The 15892-nt window shown below is 36.5% G+C and overlaps 1 protein-coding gene across 1 annotated transcript; it reads right to left on the bottom strand.

The window, feature by feature from the left end:
- Positions 1-6507: 6507 nt before the first annotated feature.
- C5H15orf61 (chromosome 5 C15orf61 homolog) lies at positions 6508-11578 on the bottom strand. Its single transcript, XM_010985123.3, has 2 exons — positions 11113-11578; positions 6508-6729 (listed from the first exon to the last, which is right to left on the bottom strand). Exons 1-2 carry the CDS (start codon positions 11456-11458, stop codon positions 6602-6604), a joined length of 474 nt encoding a protein of 157 aa, XP_010983425.3. The 5' UTR covers positions 11459-11578; the 3' UTR covers positions 6508-6601.
- Between the last annotated feature and the right edge of the window lie 4314 nt (positions 11579-15892).

Here is a 15892-nt window from a genome sequence, read left to right as displayed (position 1 = left end):
AGATTTGTAGGATGAATGAATGTTGATTTTTAAATTAAAAGTAAGTCATACTCTTTAGATTTTTATTCACACTTGGAAATTTGTGGTTCCTTCATTTTATAAAATTCGGAGGTTTGAAAACATAAACTAAAATTTTGGCTTTATCTCATAGTCAGAGCCTTAACACCATGTGTTAAGAAATATTGCAAGATAATCTCCTACCGTTTTGAATTCTTTTCATCCAATTCATAAACGTATACATTTTTTGAAATAAAAATATCCATTTTGTTAAATGGAATTTTAAATTTGTATCTATTTATTAGAGTATTGATTTTTACTTTGTATATTTTAATTCTTCCTTTAGAATTTAGGTAGACAACTTTTTAGATCTGATTTTAAATTATGCACTTATATGAAAATAGAGTAAAATGAATCACTTGTGGTTAATAAATTCAATGTTCTGTTTGTTAGAAAAGATTGTTATAAAATCACTGATACATTCTAGCAGAAGCAGTAAAGGTTATGTCAAATAACTACTAAAAAAAAAAATCATACTACATAGTGTTAATGATGTTACCTTAACATACCAGCTTCAGGGGCTGCATAATTGTTTCTGCCAACCCATAAATTTTTGAGTAACAACAAAATTATTGTGATTTTTCTTACTAAATAATTCATACATTACAAAGCATGTATGTAACAAGGTCCATGAATCACTAAAGCATATAATGATCATATATCTAATGACATATCTCTTTTCATAAGATGAACTCAAATAGATTTATGTATTTAGGTTAACTAAAAAATACTGCGTTTATAAGGTTCATAATTCTATCATCAGCAGCAACAATGTAAAAAACTTCAGGTTGTCTTTAAGAAGTACATGATTTGCTTTTAAAAACTGAAAGCTTTTGTTTATCAAAATCCTTGTTTAAGCTACTTTTCATGAAGTTTTACAGCTTTTAAATTGATACTATAAATATCACTGAAGATAAATTAATAATATAATGGAGTGGTACAATGTTCATAAACTGTATTTAAAATGATATAAGTGCAAAGAAAATAGCTATAAGCAATACTATATAAAATCTCATTCTAGTAGTAGCTGATACTCTGTATCCAGCAACTAGGATCTAAAAAAGGATATTTTCATTTCCTAACATTTTACGTACTTTCCTTTGGTCTTATCTTAAATAATCTTAAACCAAGTATATCCTTTACTTAATTCTACCAAAAATGATCCCAAATGAGATTTCATCTCCTTGATTAAAACCAGGATTCATATTAAAATGTTTAAAATTCCAAGAATACAACATATAAAGTGTTAAATTCACATTTCACCTCTGTTTAATTTCTAGCTTTTTTCTAAACTCAGTTATTTTCTATAGAAACCATGCAATCAGTTGTGTTTTATCATAGTAATATTGAATCCTTCACTAATTTTTATAAATTATTTTTATATACGGTAAAATACACATCACATACAATTTACCATGTTAACCATTTTTAAGTGTACAGTTCATGTTATTAAGTAATTCACATTCCTGTGTAACTATCAATACCATCCACCTCCAGAATTCTTTTTATCTTGCAAAATTGAAACTCTATACCTATTAGATACTAGCTGCCCATTTCCCCTCCCCCTTTACTAATTTTTTAACAGCTTTGTTGAAAGATAATTCACATGCCATACAGTTCTTCCGTTTAAAGTGTACAGTTTGATGTTTTGAGTATAGTCAGAGTTGTGTAACCATCACTGCAATCGATTTTAGAACCATTTCATCACCCCAAAAAGAAACCCCATGCCCAGTAACAGTCATTTCTGGTTTCCTCCCAACCTCCCTAGCCCTAGGCAATCACTAATCCACTTTCTATCTCAATAGATTTGCCTATTCCGGACATTTCATATAAATGGAATCATACAATATGTGGTCTTTTATGATGGGCTTCTTTCACTTGGCATAATGTTTTCAAGCTTCACCAATGCTGTAGCATGGACCAGTACTTCTGTCCTTTTTTGGCTGAATAATATTCTCGTGTGAATATGCCCGTTTTATTTTTATTATCAGTTGATATTTAAGTTATTTCCAATTTTTGGCTAGAACAAGTAATATTATGGATATTTGTATACAAGTTTTTGTGTGAACATATTTTCAGTTCTCTAGGGTATATACCTAGGAATAGAATTGCTGGGTCATGTGGTAATTCCTTACTTAATATTTTGAGGAACCACCAAACTTTCCCAAGTGGTGGCACTATTTAACATTCCCCCACTAGCAATGTCTGAGGGTTCCAATTTCTCCGTATTTCTTGTCAACACTTGTTATTATCTGTCTTTTTGATGATTGCCATCCTAGTGGGTATGAAGTATTATCTCACTGTGCTTTTGATTTGCACTTCCGTGACAGTGTTACACATCTTTCATGTTCTCAGTGGCTATTTGTGTAAGTTCTTTGGAGAAATGTCTGTCCAAATCTGTTTTTCAATTGGATTGTTGAGTTATAAGAGTTCTTTATATAGTCTGGCTACATGTTCCTTTTCAGATATATGATTTGCAAATATTTTCTCTTATTCTGTCAGTTATCTTTTCATTTTCTTGACAGTGTCCTTTGAAACACAAAAATTTTTAATTTTAATGATGATAATTTAAATGATTTCTTTTTGCGGGGTCATTTGCCTTTTCTAACTTTTATCCTTTCCCCAAATAAGAGATTTTTATAGTAGGCTGTATATAAAAGCAGCTTCTTTGCTAGAAAGCTAACTGAACTTTCAGAAATATACTTACTAAAGACAATCTAGATTTATTTCATTCCAGTTGTATTAAATATACTCTCAATTAGCAGAACAGAGTTCTGAGAAGTTGCTGGATGGCCAAGCTTTGTGTCAGTGGAAACTATTTTATCCACATATTCATTTAAAGAAAAACATTTTTTCCTCAACATCTGATCCCCAATTTATATTAGAAAAATACTCTGTGGACTGTGGTCACTACTAACAACACTTCTTATTGTTAGGAAAGCTCGTGTGAAACATTTGTCAAGCACATAAAATGGTATAAAAGTGAAATACAGTAATTAGGATTTGTGTCCAATTGATTGTGTAGCTCAAGTAATTTTTCATTACCAACATAAGATTTAATAAGTATAAGTAGTTAAAGATTCTGACTTGGCACTAGTCATTAGCATGTAATTGAACTAGTAAAAAAGATCAGTTACAGCTGTGTTGATTACCACCTTATCTTTGAAAGGCAATTAAAGACCTCAATCATTGCAACAAGATTTGATTGTGCAGCCTTTATTGGACATTGATCTTTCAGCAAAGTGCAGTTACATTTTCCATTAATTTACAGTAACACAGTTTAACTCTGATACCCTAGACTGTTGACCCAGGTGAGATGTAATGCTAAGTACCTGTTTAGATTAAGATGCCCCCAAATGTCATTACTGTCTGAATGGTAAGTGCTGAAAAAAAAGCAGATTATCTGATCCACCAGCTTTAGGATAAGGTTTCTGTTATCTGCACTAGCTTTTAAATGAAATGAAACTCCACTCATTCAAACATCATTCATTCTTTTAATAGAGTTAAGAGATAATTCATGAAGAATTACAGATGTTCTGTGATTATAGTTTTGAGTGAATATAAATGACACAAAATAAAATGTACATTTTAAAAGAAATACATATGGCTTTTAATGATTAAAAATGTTTCCATTTTTCTGAAGTCAACAATTTGCAAAATACTAGTGACCAGATACGTGTGATGAAATGTATTAAAACTCTTTGTACAATTTGGTACGTTAAGGCATCAGCACTGAGAAACTAGGGCAACCTAGTTCATGCTCCCAGTTCTGTTACTACCTTTTTATGGTGGTTCACAACTTACACATTAACTAAGAATTCTGACTAGAAATTTCTTCCAACACTTGGTAATTGACTTGTATAGAAATTACAACAGAAGAGATGCAAGATTTTATACTAAAAAGACATCTTCATTAGAAAATAGTTTTGCCTGGATTATTTTAAAGAAAAAAAATCCCACTCAAGAAATATAGGCAGAAAAGCTATCTTTGTTTCACCAATTTAGGAAACTCCTGATATCCAAAAAAGCAGGACCCACCTGCAACCCTGTGGCATAACCAGCATGTGCCCAGACACACTTCCACGAACTGCTATCATAGTGTCTCCTCCTCTCTTCCTCCCACCTTATTTTAAAAATCTTTTACTAATGAAGTCTCTTAAACATAAATATATATGGAACACAAGAATGAGGATTACAAAACCAGCTTTTCTGAAATAGAAAACTGACATTTGCTTACAAGCAGATTCATGAGACATTTTAAGGTGAAGGCTTCTTGTTTTGTCCTCCTCAGATTACTGGTGGAAAAAACTAAGACACAAAGGAGTAGTTATTAGCCTGAGGTCAAGAAGTAAGACAGCACTCTTACTGAAAATAGAATCAGTCTCCTGACTTCCCGCATTTATATTTTGTCCGTTTTAGGCCATAATACTCTGACGCAATATCTAACTTTAAAGAAAACACTTAAACCATTACTGTTCAATGAGGAGCATTTTTCAGACGAAACGGTTCACTACAAGACTTCATAAATCCAAGGAATGAAATTTAAAATATTTGAGCCATGCCCTTGGCCATCGTTGAGTTCATCCTTCACTATGATCAACTCCATGAGAGCAAGAGGTCTATTGATTTTCATGTAATACAAGAAAATATTACATTTGCTTAATTGTTACACAGTGAGCACATCAGACAAGAAATCAAGGCTCTATTTAATGCTGCAAGCAGCAGAGAATTACGGAGATCAATAGGGTAGTTTGTCAAAGATGTTCTCCAAGGAGACCTACCTATCACTATATGGACAAGAAGTCACTCTGGCTGTAGCTATTGAAAAACAGGTAAGCAGAGTCAGCAGTACGAATTATCAGAAATCAAACAGGCCAGTGTGAAAAGAAGTGCAACTCTACCGAAAAGCTGTATTTATAGTCTGGTAATTAAAAACCATTTTATCAGCCTGTGTTGGGACCAAACCTTTACAGCCAGTATTGACAAGACCAGCGGCAATGAATGAGCAGTATTTGACTTAAAACTTATGAGCTAGAGTTATTTAACTTTGCCCATTACAGAGGAATCAGTTCTAGCCTTCCTTGCAAAATGCAAATAGTCTGTTTTATTATTAATGAAGCTTAATGTCACACTATCTCCTTTGTGCAAGCCATTCGTTTAACCAGTGTCAAGTATATTCTTCTGGACTAAATATATTGGCATAAGTACTTCTTTGATTAAAGTGTTATTTAGAATGGCTTTTAGACAAGTGAACACTACATATATTTGAACAACAGTTCACTCTCTGGAACTTACTTAAAATGACTACCTTTAACGAAGCCGGTTTGTAATACTTGATTATCCTGTTGCTCTCACCTCCATCACTTCCACTCACTTTCCCTACTGATTTGCCAGAAGTAAGCACCCAAATGTTGGTTAGATTGAATTTTATAAAATATTTTGCTACAACGATGTGTAAACGTCACAGATTATCAGCAACACATTAACATAAAATGATACATAATGCATGTTTGTAATTATGGGAGAGATCATAAATCTTAAACACCCATTGGTTTAGAAATTAAATAGTTCTACTTAGTTCTCCCTAAATTACTCCAAATTTCTGAAATTTACCATTCGTCTGGGTATTTTGTAACTACCCCCAAGGATAAATTTTTTTTAATGACTTTGCTTTCAAAAATGCAATTAACTTAATAAAATTCTAACGCAAAACTGCCATCAGGTCTTTAAAATTTCAGCCCACTTCCCATCGCCAATAAGTCTATGGATATGTACCATTTCAGCTAATTGCTTTTTTAAACAGTCACCAAATTTATTTTTCTGGGTCCTTCTAGATCTTAATTGTTCTTACAGCTTTATCAGCATGCCATTTTAACTTTTAGTAAGCCTTAATTTCATTCATCTTGCTGCATTTATATTAACCAGAGTTGTTACTACATTAAAAAAAGAAGTAGTATGGTATTGGATTCTTCAGGTAGTAAGACGTTTCAACATGACACTCACACCTCTCAACACAGGTAAATAGCACAAGGGCTTTAACACATTTCTATTTAAAATCCTGGCAGCTGAATGGTTTAAATTTCAGATTGCAATTAGAATTCTCATCAATTTGGATTTGCCAATGATATTATACTGTTTCCACCGTCTATCCTAAAATCCTCTACTTCTTTTTCCAATGTTAAAGATTTCCCCCTTTCCTTCTTTGTGTGGTATCTGCATTTTCAAAGAGTTGATTTAAATTGTTAATACATAACTGTAAGACCTAAAAGTTACAACCATTCTTTAGCTGTAGTTTAACCTAGTTATAGGAAAAAAATTGGTATAAACATTATGTGTTTGTAGTTCCCATTGGCTAGATGGAGTATGCAATATATAACAGTGTATGAAAAGCTTTGCCTCTTGAGGGCAGTGATTCATCTTAAAGAACCAGACACCGTAGAAAGGAAAAGGTGTTTGCAAAAGTTTTATTTTAAAGGATCAAAAATAAATAATGCATATACACATGAGAAAATCTACTGATATTTATGTCCTTCAAAGCACACTTTCAGTACATGGCACCTTCATCTTCTTTATTTAGAAAATAAACTGTTATTGGTCCATAACTGGTGTGCACAGTCTCTGTGACTCTAGCAAATAACCAGGAGCCAAGTCCATATAATAAAGTTGGAATACCTAGAAAACAAATGAATATGTTATTTGTGAAATCAATACTCATTAATCATGCACTCGTATATTTGTCCTGGTACAAATCACACAGCACTCTTGAGCAACATCAACAGATCATAAAGCTACAAAAATATTAAAATATTAGTAAATACTGACTCTACCTAAGAGCTCAATTTCATCTATATTTGTGGAACATGGTAACAACTGTGTGAGCCCAGAGATTTTTTAAAACTATAAATAAGACTGCTGTAAACTCTAATTCTAAGCACTTTACAAGCATTAATTCATTATCTCCAAGTACTTAGGAAGTAATTCTATATTCTTTTCACAAATAAGCAAACAGAATATTCATTAATTTAGCTGATGTTTCCCAATTATTGGCCTTGAGCTTAAATTACTAGGTCATCTTTACTGCGCTTTAAGTTGGACAGTAATATTGATGGCTAAAATAATTTTTTGTACAACTTTAAAGAAACTAGGTCAAATAGCTGCCTTCAAAACCAAAGGCGGAAACCAACTCTAAGGAAGATCTCAGCATGATGACAAACATGAGAAAGAAATAATCCCGTCAGTATTTTTACAACTGATTTGAAAATCTCATTTCAACCTATTTGAAATAGGTACACAGCAGACTCAGACAACATGCTTTTTCTTTGGAATATTTCCGTTTGCGATTAGTTACCATTTGTGATACATGAAACTAAACATACACTACCCAGAGATATGGATTTAAGCACTCATATGCGTATCACACTAAGTTGGACACAAAACTAACTTCCACAATTCCTATTTTTTAAGGCACTTATTTAAAATCAATGACTTTTAACATATTAAAAAACATGTATAAAACCACAGGCACTTAAATCAATAACAAATATTGGATGCTCTACACAAGTATTAATTTTACTGTTCCTATGTAGGAGTTGGATAGAAAACGACAATTTAAAGAGCTGTACATTTGTAAAATGACTTTCTTCCTAGTTAATAGGGAAATGGACATATGCGCAGGACTAATCATATTCCTGATCTTTTTCTTATTTTTCCTGCAAGAATATATTTGCTGTGTTATGCTCTTTTTGAGTGTGTAAGTATGTTGGCCTATTTTGTGCTTATTCCCTGAAGCTGCACTCCAACCACTGTGATGCCAAAGATTAATCAGGAGAAGCATCACTAGTTGGCACTGAGAAGAGGCAAAAATGCCCATTCAGACTGGCACCCCTCTATTTTTAGGAATATACTGGGTCACAGCTTGTCACTATCACAGGGCTCCCTGGAACTCCTATGAAACCTTTTACACTATGCTGCCTTCTTTGCCTTGATAATACCTCCCCCGAATCTCTAAATGCCTCAGGGAATGTCACAAAAAAATCCACAAAAACTAGCATCGTAAAGCTATTTATAAATCATTTAACTGGAATGGAAAAAAAAAAAAGGCAAGTGTTGGTGTGGAGTGGGGGAGTGAGGAAGAGAACAAGAAGACAGGCAGAAGAGAGTCAAGAGTGGAGGGAGCAGTTGAAATAAATAAATTTAAAACACGATATCACAACTTCAAAAGCTGAAAATCAATGGAGTGAGAAAGAAAAAACAGGCTCTAGAAATAATGATTAATTTTCCAAATACAGTGAGAATAAAAGACACAAAATATGACTTTTAAACCAAAGCTAAGGACATAAATTTAAGGAGTGGCTGATGACCCTGAAAATGCTGTTTTATAGTATTTATCACAGTTTTCAGTTAAAATATTGACACTTAAAAAAATCACACAAATGGTCAATATTTTTTCAGCTAAGATGTAGGACTGATCAAAGACTACTAGTCTAATAATAACTACATTTTATCTTATTAAGAAGCAAGTAGGAACCATTATCATTAAGGCTGTTTGATACGGGATGGAGAAGTGATATGGGAATCAGAAATTCTTTATTTCTTTTTTTTCCTGCAGTCCACTTAATTTAATGCAGTCAGGCTAGTATACAAAATGGGAAGATTAACCACTTATATAATTGACATATATTAAAAAAAAACCCATAATTTTCTTTATCTATAGCACATATGCTTTAAAGTCTGTAAGATTCCATGAAAAATTACATTTTTTCCAGACTGTCTGAAACACGTAACATCAAAATAAATGTGAAAGTCAGTTCTTTGCATAATGATTCATTTTGAGTCAGCTGAACAGTAGGTAAACCACTGTCAAATTAAACACTTAAAAAAAAATTAGAACTTTGTGGCAAGTCTCTGATTACCCATTCATTCCAATGGTAAGTTGCTTTTCTTAAATCTCAATCTACTTCGCAGCATGATACCCAGGCTGGTAAACCATCAGTAAAATGTCAGCTTCCATTGAAAACGAAGGCAGAAGAGAAAGGGAACAAATATGTAAAAGGGAAATCTTTAGTATTTACAAAATGGAAAAGGGAATTACTTTGATAATTACTAAGTTGGAAGGGAAGAAAAGGATTAAATGCAAAAAGATTCTTTAACAGAACTTGTACTTGATGATCCAGAGGGGCAACTGCACAACAAGAACAGGAAAGAATCCTATTATGTAATTCCCTATCTTGAGACAAAAATACAAAATAAACATTACCAAATTGGTGAATACTCTTTAAGTGGACTTTCTTTTAAAAAGTCCAGCAAAAAAAAAAATAAAAACCCTTTATTAGTATAAGCCAATTTGTATTAAAGCATGCTTGAGCAGAAAGTTTTCTTTTGTTTAACTTAAAACTCTTATTTTCTTTTACGCAGGAATTTTAGAATTTTCAGAAGACCACAAAGACCGTTAAATCACTATTCGGCTTTCTCTTCCACGTCAGAAAAACTACAGCTGTTGTTTCTTTCTTCAAAAGGTTTTACTACTTTTCTATATGAGAATGTTCTGGGCATCCTATTTTTCCTTGGATTTCTTTACACCTAAAAGAGAAGCCCCTAACCACTAAGGTGTTCTAAACGTGTTAGCTTTTAAATGGCGAAACCTTTTTTTAAAAAGGCATTAGGCTCCCGGTTTACCTATAACCCTCCTGTTAATGCTTTTCCTAAACTATTACTCTATATTTGGGAAGAATGATTTTTTCTGATTCTGGAAACGCTAAAATAAACTTGTTCTTCTTGAATCTCGTCATCACTCCAGTCTTTCCAAATAACTTGGAACTGAATTTTCTAAGTCACCACAATCTTCAACCTCATATCAACCTCAAAATTAATGGGCATGCTCTATCATCAGTCAAATAATAAAACATATTTTTAAAGGGTTACACAGTGGTAAATAATCTTCTCCTTAATGGACTGAACCCAGAACAGTCCCAGTGGACCAATGGTTCCAGAACCCCATGAATTATTATAAGCAAAAATACATATACCATATTTAAATTTAAGGACCTCTCAGACTATATAGTAATAGAGCAGCTGAACAGGGATTTAGCTTTAATTCTGGTACAAAAAACCGGTTGGGTAACATGGGTCAGTTCGCACGTCTACATTCTGAATTACTGAAATCTGGATTAACTTGATATGAGCTATTAACAGGTTCAAAACATCTTAAGGCCTATTTTTCACTGACCTATAAAAGATACATTCATGTCAATGTTCACGCCTCTTCTTCAGGTCATTAACCAAAAGAAAATAAACATCCCGCTAGAGTAAATACTCTGAGTTAGAATATTCCCATGAAAATATACCAAGATTAAAAAGACAGTCTTTTAAATATATTTTAGGCCTAGCATTCTAAGAGGCTAACTTCACTGCTGAAAATCTTTAGTGCTTTTAGTAAAACAAACTTGCCGGGATTTCATATAAAGAAAACAAAGAAACTTTAACTGTAGTTCCAGTTTTTATAATATGAACGCACCCACAAAGTGATGTTCACGGGAAGTACGTCTGTCATGCAATAAGGCTTTTTTTTTTTTTTTTAAACTTCAGAGCCTCTTTCCAGCGGCTTACAACCTCCTTCTTACTGCCCAATGTAGGGGTCCTCCTAGTTCAGAGCCGCAGGAAGTGAGGATGGATTGCCCCCTCCCCAGGGATGATGCGGCAGAGGGGTGGGGGTTTCTCAGTACAGGCCTGTGGCTAAGCCCCACTTTCTCGGAACCACTCAGGAGCAACAACTTAGCCCTGACAAGCATCCACTGGGCGGGGGATACAGAAGACCAGGGCCACAGCCAGTCCTGGAGGGTGCAGTGTAGGTGGACGCGGAGGCTGGCTCTAGGAAATCCCTTAACACTGGGCGAAGCTCGGCGAGCGCCTGCGCGGGGCTGAGACATCCCCCTGCGCGGGCGCGGTCTGACCTTGCGCCGGGGTCTCGGCCTCCGAGCGAGGACGTTTGTCAGCGTGCTTTGCAAACAGTGCAAACAGGCGTCGGGGGGACGTGCTTCACCGGCCCGGGCCACTCACCGAGGTTGACGACCTTGAGCGCCGTGAAGAACCGGTCCTGTCCGGCCAGGTCCTGCCAGGGGGCCTTGGAGCAGTGGTACTTGATGAAGGGGAAGCAGCCGGTGCGCAGAACGTGGTAGTTGGCGCCCTGCACGGCCCAGTTGAAGTGCGAGAGGCCGAACTGGTCGTTGCGGACGGAGCTGTAGGGCACGCAGAAGGAGGTCCAGTACGGCAGGCGCCGCTGCAGCAGGTGCCGCGTCAGCACCTCCGAGGCGCGGGGCTTCGGGCGGGAGGCGGCGCCCGAGGCCCAGGGCCGCCACAGGAGCAGCCGGAGCGCGGCCTCGTGGGCCCGCCGCAGGGCCTCCATGACCCGCCTCGTCCGCGTCCCCGGCCCCTCGGCCGCCGTAGGGGCGCGCGCTTCTGGGGGCGGGGCCGCGGGAGCGCGCGCGCGCGGCCGCTCCCCGGGGCGAGGGGCGGGGACGCCCCACGGGCGCCGTGAGGGCGCGCGAGAGCCCCCGGGGCGCGGCGGCGCGTGCGCACAAAGTTCCCGCGGCCTCCCTCAGAGAGAGCAGAGTTCGGCCGAGGGCGGCGCAGGGCCAGGCACGCTGAGGAGGTAGTTAGGTCGTCACCCAGGAGCCTGGTGACGGGGAATTCGCGAGTTTCATCAGTTTAGGTATGAGGAAAACTAAGGTTAAAAAGAAAGAACTTAACCACCCCGCTGAGTGGCAGAACTCGAACCCATATCTCTCTTCCAAGCCCTGGGCTGAAGTGAAATCCTTAGTTCAGGTTGTTGAGGAAGCAGGAAGGTGTCCTCAGGGAAGTGAGTTCAAAGCCAAGGCCCCAGATTTGCACTGGCTGGTCAAGTCAGGGGGCATTTTTGCGTATTTAGGTCCCCCGCCGTCGTGTAGTTTAAAAGAAGTCCCAGGTATTTCAGCATAAAAAGTTAAATCTTTAAAATAGTCCCCCTTCTCTCTGCAGTGTGCATCGCCATGTCCCCTCTAAGAGCCTGGTGCGCACGAGGCGAGGAGACTTACTTAGAAACCTTAATAACCCCCAGTCACCCATTAGCAAATCTATTACTCTGGGAAAAATTTTTTCTCAAATTTTGCAGCCTCTTGAAGTACATACACACCTGCTTTCGAAAGCATTTCCTCTTATATGTTCTAAACTCCTTATGTTTGGAGAAACCATATATAAATAATACGTGTCTGGAAAATGCTGTATATAAGTGAGGTAATTATGAATAGAGAAAAATACAACAATTACTGTTACTGTTGTTCATACTCAATAGGAATGTAGGATAGTGTGGCTACCTCTTACATTCTCTAGTTTTTATTGATTCATTCAACAAACATTCCTTGAGCACCCACTAACGTGTGCAGGATCTTGTAAGTTAAGTCTTTTCAGGGGCCTTGTAGTCATGCAAATAATTTGAACTTTATAGATTCCCTATTAGATAAAAGCTTTTTAAAGATTTTAAGGTGGAGGTATGATGTAGTTAGATTTGTATAGAAATGGCTGCAGAGAGGTTAAGACGAGTCAGGGAGGTGGTTCAGTACTTTAATTTTAAATTAAATTTTAAAAAGCACTGGAATCCTTTTTCAAACAAAATCTGTCACAGAACCCCAACATATAAAGGAGGTGAAAACTTGTATTTTATTACTAAACATTTGTAAGTGCAGAATTTTAACATTAACTTTAAAGTGAATTTTTAAAATGAGGCTTGTTTGTTGTTGTCTTGGGTTTTTATTTTGTTTTATATTGTTTTTAGCAGAAAAGGAATTTATTGGAAGGAAATTGGATAGCTACAATAATAAATAGGAAGTCTGCAGAACCAAGCTTAGGAATGGGGAGGAATCAAAGGAGGCCAGCCTGCAAAGACACAGGTAAGACCAACAGGAAAAGATATGGTTAGAATGCCGTGGCTGGCCCCACTGCCACTGTTGTCTTAACACTGCTGTCTAATCCTAAAAAAATTTTGAAGGGTCTGTGGACAACAGTTGTAGCTATAGCAACCTCAGAATGGTTTATTTCTTATTGCTCTGTTTTGGTTGTCTGTTATCAAGAAAATTCTGATCCCTCGGGAGAAGTAGGTACAAATAAGAGTGGTTTTTAAAAGAGTGGTTTGAAATCTTCAGCATGTGCTTCAGTCACAGAAATGGCAGAAGGAGATTAATTCTGAGCTCTACACTGAAATGACTTAACCTCAAGTTAATTTCTGGCAGTTTGCAATATGTTAAAATTTGACATCATATCTATTTTGGGCATATAAAAACCTATTTTTAAATAAATGAAGTTTGAATCAAACATTTGCGAAACCTCTGAAGGCTGTCTGAGAACTATGTTCTGTACCATTTAAGGTAAAAACTACGGATAAAGGGAACCAGATATTTACATAGGTTTCACTGCATTGTCTCATGAAGGCTAGGGAACTAAAGGATTTCTGTTGGAAGATGCCCTCTTGGAAAAACCCCATCAGTGATGAGGGCTTCTCTAATCCAAGGCTCTTTGACTCTCTCTTTTCTCTTCAAGTAGGAAGTTCTTCCAAAGATTTTTCACAGGTGGTAGACCACACCCAGATATTCAGGAGTGTCTGAATGAAATATTACCCTAATGTAAGGATACAGAGCTGGAGAATATGGCATCTAGATATTTCTGCTGACTTTAAGATTATACTGTGTCTCTTCCATAACTGAAATAGGATAATTTCTCAAAAAACCCACAACTCAGGTCAACAGATGCTTGATTTTCTTTTCAGTTCTCATTCTTAATGGCCATGAAACAAAAGGGCTTAGAAGTTGGCATTCACAAGCTTAAATCAGTGTTCCAAAACTCTGTGTCCAATAATTAAGAATCAAGTGCATTAAATACATGAATACTTAGTTTTCTACAAAGGATGGAGAAATGGCATATCCCTTAGAAGGAAACCCTTAAAAGTAGCTGAATAGTGCTTCTGTGTATGGCATTTAATGTGTGCATGGATATATCTTGCTGCTTCTAGAAAGGGGGGCTTTTGTTTTCATTTTGTTTTAAAGGCACCCAGGACATTGTAGATGTTCAGAACATGTTAAAAATTAGTTATACAATGTTGATAGATTGGAATATATTAAAATTAAGAATTTTTATTCTTTAAAAGGCACTATTAAAAGAGAGTGAAAATGTAATCTAAACAATGGGAGAAGTATTTGCAATACATGTATCTGACAAAGCATTTGGTATTCAGAACAAATCATTTAAAAAAAAAAAAGACAATCCAATAGAAAGGTGTAAAATATTTGAATGGACTCCTCAGAAGGGAGAACATCCAGATATCCAATAGACATGTGAAAAGGGGCTTAATTTCAAAATCATCTGAGAAATGGGAATTGAAACCCCAATGCAATACTGAAACCAGAAAACATCCATCAGAGTGGCTAAAGTAGAAAAGACAGAAAGTATTAAGTGTGGATGCGGCTTGGTGGCAGTTAGAACTTTCATGCACTGCTGGCAACCACTTTGGAAAAATTTTTGGCCGTTTGAATTAAAGCTGAATATATGCATACCTTATGACTCAGCCATACCACTCCTAGGTATATATATATTTATATTAGTGTGGTCAGACTGCTGTAACGAAATACCATAGACCGGGTTTAGCCAACAGCAGAAATTTATTTCTCACAGTTCTGGGGACTGGGAAGTCCGAGATCAGGTACTGGCTGATTGGGTCCCTGGTGAGAGTTCTCTTCCTGGCTTGTGTTTCCTTCTTGCTGTATCCTCCCATGGCAGAGAGAGCTAACTCCACCTGACTCTTTCTTCTCTAATGAGGGCATCAGCCCTATTATAAGGATCCCACCCTTATGACCTCATTTAACCTTTATCACCTCTTCATACATGAGGCCGTTATCTCCAAATCCAGTCACACTGGATATTAGGGCTTCAGCCTATTCAGCATATTTTGAGGGGACACAAACATTCAGTCCGTAACAATTCCCAGCGGAAACTGTATGCATTTGCTCTTCCAAAGACATGTATTAGCATGTTCATAGCAGCACTATTCATGTTTGTAATAGTTGACCTGGAAATTACTCAAATGCCTATAAGTAACAGAGCAGATATACAAATTGTGGTATATTCCTGTGGTGGAATACTATACAGCAATGAGAAAGAATGATCTACAATCACACACAACATGCATGAATCTCACACACATAAGGAAGAGTGAAAGAAGCCAAATACTAAAGTACTTACTGGATGATTTCATTATATAAAGTATAAACCTGGCCTAAATTCGTCTGTGTTGTCAGGAGGCCAGATAATGATCAGTCCTGGGCAGGGAATCAGTGGCTAGGAGGAGAATGAGGTGACTTCTGGGGGACCAAGATTATTCTCTCTCTTTTAAAAAAATTCTTTTGTTTCTATAGCTCTTTATTTAAGTCTTAATTTGTTTTAGACTAGTTTTAGACTCAGCAAAATTGAGAGAATGATAGAGGTTTTTCATATATCCCTACCCCACACATGCATAGCCTCCTCCATTAACGTGGCACACTTGTTATAGTTGGTGAACCTGTGGAGTATTCTCTTTCTTGACCTAGATTCTCATTAAATGGGTGTACACATATTAAACTTCCCATTGTTAGTGTTTACTAAGAAATATGTACAAAGGACATATATAGTGGACATGACCCAGACATGACCTTGTACATATATAGAATCTTTATTCTCACGTTGTTTATACAACCTTACTGTGAAATCCTGATTTACTCACATATTCCTAATAGTGTGACTTAAAAGAAAGTAGAGTAGGTGTGTAGATTTTAACTCA

The sequence above is a fragment of the Camelus dromedarius genome, chromosome 5, assembly GCF_036321535.1.
Source record: "Camelus dromedarius isolate mCamDro1 chromosome 5, mCamDro1.pat, whole genome shotgun sequence".
NCBI lineage: Eukaryota > Metazoa > Chordata > Mammalia > Artiodactyla > Camelidae > Camelus > Camelus dromedarius.
The sequence above is the reverse complement of the archived record's forward strand: the minus strand, read 5'-3'. Positions and strand labels throughout refer to the sequence as shown.

Coding starts and splice junctions, on each gene's coding strand:
- C5H15orf61 (XM_010985123.3), bottom strand. CDS start 11,458: ATGGAGGCCCTGCGGCGGGCCCACGAGGCCGCGCTCCGGCTGCTCCTG. Junction 6,730..11,112: donor GCTCAAGGTCGTCAACCTCG/GTGAGTGGCCCG, acceptor TTTGTTTTCTAG/GTATTCCAACTTTATTATAT.